This window comes from Kogia breviceps, chromosome 4 (assembly GCF_026419965.1).
Source record: "Kogia breviceps isolate mKogBre1 chromosome 4, mKogBre1 haplotype 1, whole genome shotgun sequence".
Lineage (NCBI taxonomy): Eukaryota > Metazoa > Chordata > Mammalia > Artiodactyla > Physeteridae > Kogia > Kogia breviceps.
Window position 1 is genome coordinate 169,351,057 of NC_081313.1, and position 14,001 is coordinate 169,365,057.

Here is a 14,001-nt window from a genome sequence, read left to right on the forward strand (position 1 = left end):
ACAGAGGCTATGGGTGCTGGGGATGCCTCAGGGGACAGGTCACTGCTTCCTGGTGCTTACCTTCAAAGTGTGGGGGGATGAGCTTTGGGGAGTATACTTCTCCTTCACAGGCCCACACACCAGGGACTTAATGCAAGCTGCCTCTTTGGAGAAGCCCCGGGTAGGGCCATTGAGTTATAAACAGCCCCTAAGGCATAAAATGTCATTTTCACAGGACCCCCTAGGTAAAAATGTAAAGCATGTATGCATTCATTTTAGAAATATTCCCATTTTAAATTGTTTTGTTATTTTGAAGATTAATTTCACCAGAATTTTTTTTCACCCTGAATATTTCATTCCTTAATTATGATGGCTATAGCTGAAATGTGACCATCCTGTTGTAACCCTTATGGGGCATTTTATAAATCAATGTCATGGCTCACAGTGAGAAGTGTACCCTCCCAGTGGGTAAAAACTTTGGAAACCAAACCAATCAAAGTGGTGGACAAGTGTCTCTAACAGGCCTGCTAAACTGGAAAGCAGGGACAGGACAGACAAGGCCCATCCATAGTTCACTTAGATATTTTAATGTCAAAACTATTTTCTATAAACTTACGTTATTATCTGGCAAGAGTTAACATGATCACTGATTTGAATATGAAAGAATTTACCTTACACCTGATTGATTTCTTGTTTGAGTGATACTGATTCTTGAAATGTAAAATAACATGAACTTTCTTGACATCAAATCCACAAATATCGGGTCCTACAAAAAAAATATTAACTGCTCTCAATTTCCTTCTGTCATGCATCACCACAGGATATCCCCAACCATTCTCCTGAAATAATATACAAGGCACAGGAAGCTTACATGTCTGGGAATAATCAGATGTTCTTGTGGAGATATTTAAATGGATGGTGACACTCAGTTCAGGTCACAGTCACTGCAGCCACTTTGGATTGGAGTGTAAGCCAGAATGTGAGGAAGAGAAGGAAGGTCTAACAACAGTCTAGTAAGCGTCCCCCCATGTGCTTTCTGAGCCTCAGGCCTTCACTCTGAAGCTCTGACCAAGGCTCCTGTACCCATAGGAGGGCTTCAGAGTTAGACTGACTGGTTCCAATCCCAGTTCTCCTTCGCTGTTGAGATATATTTGCAACTAACATATTCACCTCCCATGCCTCAGTGTCCTAGTCTGTAAAATAGGGGTGTTAATCTTGACTTCACAAAGCTATTTTGCCAATACAAGGGGCTAATGTATGTAAAGCTTTTAGTATGGCAATGCTCAATATTTGTTGTTATTATTGTTATGCTCCAAGACAACACATATACATATATATATATATATATATATTCTTAAAGATAACACCACATCTTAAGCAAAAAAGAGGTTACAATTAGTACGTAGGTTCTGATGAACTGTGAAATCTATAAAGAGTTCTATTCAAAGTTAATGATTTTTGCTTTTGACAAAATTCAACACCCATTTATGATAAAAACCTTCCAGAAAGTAGGCATAGAGGGAACTTCCCTCAACATAATAAAGGCCATATATGACAAACCCACAGCCAATATCGTTCTCAATGGTGAAAACTGAAACCATTTCCTTTAAGATCAGGAACAAGACAAGGTTGCCCACTCTCACCACTATTATTCAACATAGTTTTGGAAGTGTTCGCCACAGCAATAAGAGAAGAAAAAGAAATAAAAGGAATCCAAATCAGAAAAGAAGAAGTAAAGCTGTCACTGTTTGCAGATGACATGATACTTTACATAGAGAATCCTAAAGATGCTACCAGAAAACTACTAGAGCTAATCAATGAATTCGGTAAAGTAGCAGGATACAAAATTAATGCACAGAAATCTCTTGCATTCCTATACCCTAATGATGAAAACTCTGAAAGAGGAATTAAGGAAACATTGCAACAAAAAGAATAAAATACCTAGGAATAAACCTACTTAAGGAGACAAAAGACCTGTATGAAGAAAACTATAAGACACTGATGAAAGAAATTAAAGATGATACAAACAGATGGAGAGATATACCATGTTCTTGGATTGGAAGAATCAACATTGTGAAAATGACTCTACTACTCAAAGCAATCTACAGATTCAGTGCAATCCCTATCAAACTACCAATGGCATTTTTCACAGAACTGAAACAAAAAATTTCACAATTTGTATGGAAACACAAAAGACCCTGAATAGCCAAAGCAATATTGAGAAAGAAAAATGGACCTGGAGGAATCAGGTTCCTGGACTTCAGACAATACTACAAAGCTACAGTCATCAAGACAGTATGGTACTGGCACAAAAACAGAAATATAGATCAATGGAACAGGATAGAAAGCCCAGCCCAGAGATAAACCCACGCACATATGGTCACCTTATCTTTGATAAAGGAGGCAAGAATATACAATGGAGAAAAGACAGCCTCTTCAATAAGTTGTGCTGGGAAAACTGGACAGCTACACATAAAAGAATGAAATTAGAACACTTCCTAACACCATACACAAAAATAAACTCAAAATGGATTAAAGACCTAAATGTAAGGCCAGACACTATCAAACTCTTAGAGGAAAACATAGGCAGAACACTCTACGACATAAATCACAGCAAGATCCTTTTTGACCCACCTCCTAGAGAAATGGAAATAAAAACAAAAATAAACAAACGGGACCTAATAAAACTTAAAAGCTTTTGCACAGCAAAGGAAATCATAAACAAGATGAAAAGACAGCCCTCAGAATGGGAGAAAATATTTGCAAATGAAGCAACTGACAAAGGATTAATCTCCAAATTTTACAAACAGCTCATTCAGCTCAATATCAGAAAAACAAACAACCCAATACAAAAATGGGCAGAAGACCTAAATAGACATTTCTCCAGAGAAGATATACAGATTGCCAACAAACACATGAAAGGATGCTCAACATCACTAATCATTAGAGAAATGCAAATCAAAACTACAATGAGTTATTACCTCACACCAGTCAGAATGGCCATCATCAAAAAATCTACAAACGGGGGGCTTCCCTGGTGGTGCAGTGGTTGAGAGTCCGCCTGCCGATGCAGGGGAAGCGGGTTTGTGCCCCGGTCGGGGAAGATCCCACATGCAGCAAAACGGCTAGGCCCGTGAGCCATGGCCGCTGAGCCTGCGCGTCTGGAGTCTGTGCTCCGCAACGGGAGAGGCCACAACAGTGAGAGGCGTAATACCACAAAAAAAAAAAAAAAAAAAAAAAAAAATCTACAAACAATAAATGCTGGAGAGGATGTGGAGAAAAGGGAACCCTTTTGCACTGTTGGTGGGAATGTAAATTGATACAGGCACTATGAAGAACAGTATGGAGGTTCCTTAAAAAACTAAAAATAGAACTACCATACAACCCAGCAATCCCACTACTGGCCATACACCCTGAGAAAACCATAATTCAAAAAAAGTCATGTACCACAATGTTCATTGCAGCTCTATTTACAATAGCCAGGATATGAAAGCAACCTAAGTGTCCATCGACAGAAGAATGGATAAAGGAGATGTGGCACATATATACAATGGAATATTACTCAGCCATAGAAAGAAACAAAATTGTGTTATTTGTAGTGAGGTGGATGGGCCTAGAGTCTGTCATACAGAGTGAAGTAAGTCAGAAAGAGAAAAACAAATACCATATGCTAACACACATATATGGAACCTAAAAAAAAAAGAAAAAAAAAAAGGTTCTGAAGAACCTAGGGGCAGGACAGGAATAAAGTCGCAGACGTAGAAAATGGACTTGAGAACACAGGGAGGAGGAAGGGTAAGCTGGGAAGAAGTGAGAGAGTGGCATGGACTTAAATATACTACCAAATGTAAAATAGATAGCTAGTGGGAAGCAGCTGCATAGCACAGGGAGATCAGCTCGGTGTTTTGTGACCTCCTAGAGGGGTGGGATAAGGAGGGTAGGAGGGAGATGCAAGAGGGAGGAAATATGGGGATATATGTATATGTATAGCTGATTCACTTTGTTATAAAGCAGTAACACACCATTGTAAAGCAATTATACCCTAACAAAGATGTTTTTAAAAAAGTTAATGATTTTTAAATTGGCATGTAAGTTTCAGTCACTAAGGAAATGGAATGCTGTAGGACACTGTATTCCCTGTTCAGAGACAAAGAAGTTCTGAATATTCTAAGCAAGGTTTACAGGAGGGATCTGGAAAATCTGTCAAACCTTCTGAGACTGTTTGGAATTACCCTGCTGGGGCTTCATTGACTTTAATCCATAGGAATGTACTAAAGTATCTGCGTGTCTTTCTGTCTCATACGGAATTCCACCACATCCACTGACCCAGGCCTGCACCCACCCCTGTGAACAAACCCTGTGTAAACACAAGCAGATGACTGTGACTTCTTCTAGAACTTGCAGTGATGAACCTCCAGATTAAATAAGAGAGATCTAGGCTGCACATAATTACTTTAAAAATATTATCAATTTGCCAGAGTAGATGTGACGTTTTACTTGGAAATACAATCTACGGAACCGACAAAGAACACATCTATCTCCCAGTTGAGTTCCCGGAGGACGCATGGTTTATGTAATTTCCTTTTTTGTCATTGCTGGAAAACATTCCAGTTCAATTTTTTAAAACAAAAGCTATGTAAACTATTTGTATGCAAGTCTATTATCTCAGGATTGAAACATGAAATTTATTTTTCCTTCGAAATTGGTCAGAATTTTCCTCTCTATTCCTAAGCACCTACACACTTTTACTATTAAATCCAGCTTCAGAATGTGCCCAGATCTGACCAGAAAAATCTGGATATTTTCCATTAACAGCAATCATAAAATAGTTATGCAGTAATGGATTTTTGTGAAGAATGGGGTAGGCAGATGGGCTCTGAAATTGGGCTGACCTGACTTTGGGCAAGTATTTTAATCTTTCTGAGCCTCAGTTTCCTTACTTGCAAAATGGGGGCTGTGTTACCCATTTCCTAGGGTTTTACACATAATCTAAGATTGCATGGGTAAGGCCCCTGGCAAGGGCCCAATAAAACATATTTCTCTCTTCCTCTTCAACACCAGCAAGTTGCTCTCAAACCAAAGGCTAGAGCTGAGAACTCACAGGAAGTGTTCTAATAGTGACACAATAGGTTTGGGTAAAATGTAACTGATTTTGAGCTAAAAGCAAAATAATGTGTAAATTTTATATATATATATATATATATATATATTTTTTTTTTTACTCCAACATATGCTGCTTTGCAATTTAAATGTAGCAGACATGCTGTGTATATTTAAAAGTAGTATTTTGGTGGATACTTGTGGTTATTTTGTTTACTAAATCTAACTAAATCAAATATTTGTGAAATCATCTCTAATGCAATAGGTATTATTTTTTTGCCAGATATCTCTGCCATCCTGTTTTAAGAGAATAATAACAATACCAAAACCGAGACATTTAAATTTATTTTTTAATCTAAATAAAGACCTTTTCCATTCCAGATTTTAAATTCAAGAGTAAATGTGAGGGACTTCCTTGGTGGTGCAGTGGTTAGGAATCCGCCTGCCAGTGCAGGGGACACAGGTTTGAGCCCTGGTCCGGGAGGATCCCACATGCTGCGGAGCAACTAAGCCTGTGTGCCACAACTACTGAGCCTGTCCTCTAGAGCCCAAGCCATAACTACTGAGCCCACATGCGGCAACTACTGAAGCCCACGGGCCTAGAGTCTGTGCTCCGCAACAAGAAAAGCCACTGCAACGAGAAGCCCGAGCACGGCAACGAAGAGTAGCCCCCGCTGGCTGCAACTAGAGAAAGCCCACACACAGCAATGAGGATCCAATACAGCCATAAATAAATAAATAAATAAATAAATAAATATTTTTAAAAAGAGTAAATGTGAGGCGTGGCAGGTAGAGAGAACTCTGGGCAGGGAGTCGGGGACTGCGCAATCTGTGGAAACTTTGGATCAATCTAATGCTGTGTCCTTGGAGAAGTTGCCTCACTCTCCAAAATGACAGAGCAGAATTAGATCTAAATCTAATAAGTAATCTAATATCTAATAAAATAATATTCTTTTTACTTCTACAATAACATCAAGACCAGCTGTATATATAAATATAAGGACAGCATAACTAGGTGTCTGAAGCCCTGATCCTAATCACGAAAAAAATTAAAATAAGCATGGGAAAACATCACATGAGAGAAAATAATTTTAAAGAATAAGTCCCCAAATCTGGATTATGGATGGATATTTTAAAAATACATTTTCATCCTTAAAGCTTTTTTTTTCCACCTTTTTTTTTTTATTGTGGCAAAATATGTACAACACAAAATTTACCATCTTAGCCATTTTTAGTGTACAGTTCAGTGGTATTAAACATGTTCACATTGTTAGGCAACCATCACCACCATCAATCTCCATAACACTTTTCATTTTGTAAAACTGAAACTCTATACCCATTAAGCAATAACTCTCCATCTTCCCTTCTCCCCAGACCCTGGCAACCACCATTCTACTTTCTACCTCTATGATTTTGACTACTCTAAGTACCTTCCACCAAAGGGGAAATCACAGGCTCGGAGGGGCAGGTACTTAGAGAATCCATCTTCCTGAGTCACCTCTCAGCAAATTCTACTTTCAAGTCCCTGGATATCCTGTCTCACTTCGGCTTTAGTGTGAACAGGATGTGTAGGACATGGGGACACTGAAATGGGAGGGCAGGACAGTGCCACCGAAATTGTGCCCCAGCGCAGCCCACTGAATGACTCGCCGACACCAAGGCTGTCCTGGGGAGTTGGCTGCTGCCTGAACGTGGTTCTGGCAAAGAAAGAGGCGAGATGGGCTTTTAGGCTGTGGCAGCATTAAAAATCATCAGCCACGGAGTTCCTTTGTCATGCAATTCCCAAACCCTTTTAATTTATTGAGGCAAAATTCACACCACATAAAATCAACCATTTTATTTATTTTCTTTTTCTTTTCTCGTTTTTGGTTACACCGCAGAGCTTTCAGGATCTTAGTTCCTCGACCAGGGATGGAACCTGGACCCTTGGTAGTGAAAGCACAGAGTCCTAACCACTGGACCACCAGGGAATTACTTCTTTTAAAATATATATATATATATATAGTTTAATTTTTATTTTATATTGGAGTATAGTTGATTTACAATGTTGTGTTAGTTTCAGGTGTACAGCAAAGTGATTCAGTTATACATATACATATATCTACTCTTTTTCAGATTCTTTTCCCATATTATTACAGAGTATTGAGTAGCATTCCCTGTGCTATACAGTACGTCCTTGTTGATTATCTAAAAACCTACAATTTTATTTATTTATTTATTGGCTGTGTTGGGTCTTCATTGTGGTGCCTTGGCTTTCTCTAGTTGTGGCGAGTAGGGGCTACACTTCATTGTGTTGCATGGGCTGCTCATTGCAGTGGCTTCTCTTGTTGCAGAACACAGGCTCTAGGCACGCAGGCTTCAGTAGTTGTGGCACATGGGCTCAGTAATTGTGGCTCACAGGCTCTAGAGCACAGGCTCAGTAGTTGTGGTGCACGGGCTTAGCTATTCCACAGCATGTAGGATCTTCCCGGACCAGGGATCAAACCTGTGTCCCCTGCATTGGCAGGCGGATTCCCAACCACTGTGCCACCAGGGAAGTCCCAGTCATTGGAATTTTGATAGGGATTGGAGTGAATTGCTTTGGAATTTGTAGATTGCTTTGGGCAGTATTGACATTTTAACAATATTAAGTCTTCCAATCCACAAACATGGGATGTGTTCCCATTTATTTATGTCTTAATTTCTTCCAGCAATAGTGTGTAGTTTTCATTAGACAAGTCTCTCACTTCCTTGGTTAAGATGATTACTAAGTATTTTACTCCTTTGGATGCCATTGTAAATGACATTGTTTTTGTAATTTCCTTTTCAGGTTATTCATTGTATATAGGAATGCAACTGTTTTTGGTTTTGTTTTTTAACATGTTGACTTTGTATCCTGTTACTTTGCTGAATTCATTCATTAGTTCTAATAGGGTTTTTCTGTGCAAGCTTTAGGGTTTTCTACATATCATCTGCCAACAGATAATTTTACTTCTTCTTTTCCAATTTCTTTTCTTTTTCTTGCCTAATTGCTCTGGCTAAAACTTCCAGTACTATGTTGAATAGAAGTGGGAAAACAGGCATCCTTGCCTTGTTCCAGATCTTAGAGGAAACACTTTGAGTTTTTCTGAGTATGCTCACTGTGGGGTTTTCATACATGCCTTTTATTACATTAAATTAGTTTCCTTTTGTTCCTAGTTTGTTGAGTCTTTTTATCATGAAAAGGTGTTGAATTTTGTCAAATGCTTTTTCTGCATCAAATGTGATGATCATGTTTCCCCCTTCATTCTGTTGATGTGGCATATTACATTGATTTTCATATGTCAAACCATACTTGCATCCCAAGAATAAATGCCACTTGGTCATGTTGTATAATTCTTTTAGTATGCTGCTGAATTCTGTTTAGTAGTATATTGTTGAGGATTTGCATCAGTGTTTTCTTGTAGTGTCTTTGGTTCTGGTATTAGGGTAATTTTGGCATCATAGAATGAGTTAGGAAGTGTCCCCTCCTCTTCAATTTTTTGGAAAAGTTTGAGAAGGATTGGTATTCTTTCAATGTTTGGTAGAATTCACCAGCGAAACCATCAGATTCAGAGCCAGCCTTCCTTCCTTCCTTCCTTCCTTCCTTCCTTCCTTCCTTCCTTCCTTCCTTCCTTCTTTCCTGCCTTTCCTTCCTTCCTTCCTTTCTCTTCAGTTTTATTGAAATATTATTGCCATACAGAACTGTATAAGCTTAATATACACAACATAATGATTTGACTTACATATACCATGAAATGATGACCACAATAAATTTAGTGAACATCCATCATCTCATATAGGTACAGAATTTTTTAAAAAGTATTTTTTCCTTTTGATGAGAACTCTGAGGATTTACTCTATCAACAACTTTCATACATAACATACAGCAGTGTTAAGAATATTAATCGTATTGTACATTACAACCCTAGTATTTATTTGTCTTATAACTGGAAGTTTGTACCTTTTGACCACCTTCATCCTATTCCCCCTCCTCCATGCCCACCTCTGGTAACCACATATTTGATCTCCTTTTCTATGAGTTTGCTTGTGAAGTATAACTGTCTTACAACATTATGTTAGTTCCCGGTGCAGAAAATAGTGATTCAATATTTTTATACATTACAAAATGGTCACCATGATAAGTCTAATTACTTCATTACCATACAAAAAAACTACATTATTATATATGACTATATAATACATGACTATATTCCTCATGCTGTACATTTCATCCCCGTGGCTCACTTATTTTGAAACTGGAAATTTGTACCTCTTAATCTCCATCACCTACTTTACTCATCCTTTTACCCTCCTCCTCTCTGGCAACCACCTGTTCTCTACATTTATGACTCTCTATTTTGTTATATTTGTTCATTTGCTTTTTTAGATTCCACATATAAGTGTAATCATATAGTATTTGTCTTTCTCTTTCTGACTTATTTCACTTAGCATAAAACTAAGTCCATCTGTGTTGTCACAAATAGAAAGATTTCATTCCTTTTTATGACTGAGTAATATTCCATTGTATATATACATCTTCTTTATCCACTCATTTATTGATGGGCATTTATATTCCTTCCATATCTTGGCTAATGGAAATAATGCTGCAATGAACATAGGGGAGCATATATCTTTTTAAATTAGTGTTTTTGTTTTCTTTGGAAAAATACCCAGTGTGGAATTGTTGGAGCATATGTTAGGTCTATTTTTAATTTTTTAAATGAACCTCCATCCATTTTCTATAGTGGCTGCACCAATTTAAATTCCCACCAAAAGAGCACAAGAGTTTCCTTTTCTCCACACCCTCACTAAAACTTGTTATTTGTTGTCTTTTTGATAATAGCCATTCTGACAGGTGTGAGGTGATATCTCATTGTGGTTTTGATTTGCATTTCTCTGATGATTAGTGATGTTGAACATCTTTCATGTGTCTTTTAGCCATCTGTATGTCTTCTTTGGAAAAATGTCAATTCAGGTCCTCTGCCTTTTTTTTTTTTTTTTTTTTTTTGCGGTACGTGGGCCTCTCACTGTTGTGGCCTCTCCCGTTGTGGAGCACAGGCTCCGGATGCACAGGCTCAGCAGCCACGGCTCACGGGCCCAGCCGTTCCGCGGCATGTGGGATCTTCCCGGACCGAGGCACGAACCGTGTCCCCTGCATTGGCAGGTGGACTCTCAACCACTGCACCACCAGGGAAGCCCCCCAGTTTTTAATTGGGCTTTTTTTTTTTGATGTTGAGTTCTATGAATTCTTTATTTTGGATATTAACTCTTTATCAAATCTATCATTTGCAAATCTCCTCTCCCATTCAGTAGGCTGCCTTTTCATTTTGTTCGTGGCTTCCTTCACTGTGCAAAGGCTTTTGAGTTTGATGTAGTCCCATTTATTTATTTTTGCTTTTGTTTCCCTTGCCTGAGGAGACAGATTCAAAAAAAAATATTGCTTAAGCTGAAGTCAAGAGCATACTGCCTGTTTTCTTCTAGGAGTTTTATGGTTTCAGGTTGTAATTTAAGTCTTTAATCCATTTTGAGTTTATTTTTGTATATAGTGAGAGAGTAGCCCAGTCTTCCCAAAACTATTTATTGAAGAGGCTGTCTTTTTCCCATTGTAAGCTTTTGCCTTTTTCATTGTGGATTAATTGACATATATAAGCATGGGTTCATTTCTGGAATCTTTATTCTGTTTCACTGATCTGTGTGTTTGTTTCTGTGCCAGTACCATACTGTTTTCATTTCTATAAGATTTGTAGTATAGTTTGAAATCAGGGAGTGTGGTATCTTCAGCTTTGTTACTTTCTCAAAATTGTTCTGCCTATTTGGGGTCTTTTGTGTTTCCATACAGATTTTAGAATTATTTGTTCTAGTTTGTGAAAAATGCCATTGGTATTTTGATAGGGATTACATTGAATCTGTATATTGCCTTGGGGAAGACGGATATTTTAACAATATTAATTCTTCCAATCCATGAGGTATACCTTTCAATTTGTTTGTGTCATCTTCAATTTCTTTCTTCATTGCCTAATAGTTTTCTGAGCACAGGACTTTTACCTCTTTAGTTAGATTTATTCCTAGGTATTTTATTCTTTTTGATGCAACTGTAAATGGGTTTGTTTTCCTAATTTTTCTGATAGTTTGCTGTTGGTGTATGGAAAGAAAACAGATTTCTGTATATTAATTTTATATCCTGCAGTTTTACTGAATTTATTAGTTCTAGTAGTATTTTGGTAGTGTCTTTAGTATTGTCTATGTATAGTATCATGTCATCTGCACACAGTGACAGTTGTACCTCTTCCGTTCTAATATGGATTCCTTCTATTTCTTTTTCTTCTCTGATTGCTGTAGCCAGGACGTCCAATACTATGTTGAATAAAAGTGGCAAGGGTGGGGCTTTCCTGGTGGCGCAGTGGTTGAGAGTCCACCTGCTGATGCAGGGGATGTGGGTTCGTGCCCCGGTCCAGGAAGATCCCACATGCCGCAGAGTGGCTAGGCCTGTGAGCCATGGCCGCTGAACCTGCGTGTCTGGAGCCTGTGCGTCCGGAGCCTGTGCTCTGCAACGGGAGAGGCCATAACAGTGAAAGGCCAGCGTACTGCAAAAAAAAAAAGTGACAAGATTGGGCATCCTTATCTCACTCTTGATCTTAGAGGAAATGCTTTCAGCTTTTCAGCACTGAATATAATGTTGGCTGTAGGTTTGTCATATATGGCCTTTATTATGTTGAGGTATATTTCCTATATACTCACTTTGTTGAGACAAGGCTTTTCTTTGTTGAGATAATTTTGTTTATGCTTCAATTTCCTTGCGACTTACAGGTCTATTCAGATTTCCTATTTCTTTGTGATTGAGTCTTGGTAGGTTTTGTGTTTCTAGGAATTTGTCCCTTTCATCTAGGTTATCCAACTTTTTGGTGTACAAATATTCATAGTACTCTCTTATAATCCCTTTTACTTCTGTAGACAAGGTAGTAACATCCCCACTTTTCTGATTTTAGTAATTTGAGTCTTCTCTCTTCTTCCCTTAGTCCATCTAGCTATTGATGTCACAAAGTTACATCTTTATATGCTGTGTCCCCTAAAACATAAACTAATAATTCTTTAAAATGCATTAGTCTCTTAAATTATTTAGAAAACTAGATTTGTAGTTACAAACCAAAGTTGCAGTAATATTAGCTTTTACTCAATTGTTTTTCCTTAAATGTATTAGTCTCTTAAATCATGTAGAAAACAAAAAGTGTAGTTATAAACCATTGTTAAATAATACTAGCTTTTATAATTATATTTACCTTTATTGAGATTTTTATTTCTCCATATAGGTTCGAGTTACTGTCTAGTGAGTGTCCTTTCATTTCACCTTGCAGGACTCCCTTGAGCATTTCTTGCAAGGCAGTTCTAGTGGTTACAAACTCCCTCAGCTTTTCTGTCTTAATTTTTACACATTTTTGAAGGACAGTTCTGCCAAATGTGAGTTTTCGTTGAGAGGTGGTTTTATTTTCTTTTCACTTTGAATCCACTATCTTCTGGCCTCCAAAGTTTTTGATGAGAAATCTGCTGATAAGCTTATTGCAAATGCCTTGTATGTGATGATCTGCTTCCCTCTTGCTGCTTTCAACATTCTTTGTCTTTGCTTTTTGCAAGTTTGATTACACTGTGTCTTGGTGTGGACCTCTTTGAGTTCATACTACCTGGAGTTCATAGAGCTTCTTGGATATTTATATTCATGTATTTCATCAAATGTGGAAGTTTTCAGCCTTTGTTTTTTCAAATATTCTCTCCCTCTGCTCCTTTTTCTCTCTCTTCTCCTTCTGTGACTCCCACAATGTGTACGTTGCTCTGTTTGATGGTGTCCCACAGGTCCCTTAGCCTCTGTTTGCTCTCCTTCAATCTTGTTTCTTTCTGCTCCTCAGCCTTGATAATTTCCATTATCCTATATTCAAGATCTCTGATTCTTTCTTCTGCTTGCTCAAATCTGCCTTTGGCTCTTCTAGTGAACTCTTCATGTCAGTTTACTTTTCAGCTCCAGAATTTGATTTTGGTTTCTTGTTAAATATTCTATCTCCTTACTGATATTTCCATTTTACTCTCATTTTTCTTGACTTTCACTACATCTTCATTTAGTTCTTTTAGCATCATTCAGAAGTTATTTAAGTTTAACAGACCTGCCATTAGGTCTTTTTTTCAGGGACAGTTTATGTTGATTTATTCTTCTCATTTGAATGGGCCACACTTTCCTGTTTCTTTGTATACCTTGTGATTATTTGTTAAACACTGGACATATGAGTCTAATAATGAATGTTAAGTCTGGAAATTGGATTCTCCTCCTTCTGCAGGGTTTGCTGTGTTGTTGTTGGTTTTCTGACTGATTGTTGAAGGCTGGCTCTGTACCAAGGGTCAGCCTGGGATGTAAACTTAAGGTTTTCTCAGATCTTTTCTGAGTGTTTACCTGTGTATGTGTGGTCATTTTCTAATTTTCCCTGCATATGTAGTTGTTTTTTAATGTCCTAGTCTTTAATGTCTAGCTTCCTAAAGGGGAAAAGGTGAAAAATGAAGGGTGGGAGGGAAGGGTTCTGGCCCTTTAAGTCTCCTGGAAATTATTTCAGCTGGAGGGGGAGAGGCTTACAACAATGGGGGTGTGTTTAACAACAATGGCTGCCCATCTTTTTCTGCTCCTCTACAATAAGAAGGGGCAATCAGCCATCAGAGTTCAGATCCTTGATATTTGCAGGACAAGGTCCTTTTTGCCTACCCTGGCTCCCATGAAAGCTGCTCCAGGAACCTGGTGCACAGCTGTCTGTCTGCCATGTGGCTAGAGGTGGGAATGGGTAGGTACCATTGTGCTAAGAACTGAAATTCACCCAAATTGACCCCCCCCCCCAGTTTTTTACTGGAAGTTTCAATACTTTCACAGACTCCATAGTTCCCTAACTGTTA

The 14,001-nt window shown here is 38.2% G+C and overlaps 1 protein-coding gene across 1 annotated transcript in view; it reads right to left on the bottom strand.

The window, feature by feature from the left end:
• CALR3 (calreticulin 3) overlaps positions 1–14,001 on the bottom strand; it is a 31,199-nt gene that overhangs the window by 13,282 nt on the left and 3,916 nt on the right. The window contains exon 4 of the mRNA XM_059062725.2: positions 651–745. Coding sequence (XP_058918708.1) covers positions 651–745 — 95 coding nt within the window. The remainder of the gene's footprint in view (positions 1–650; positions 746–14,001) is intronic.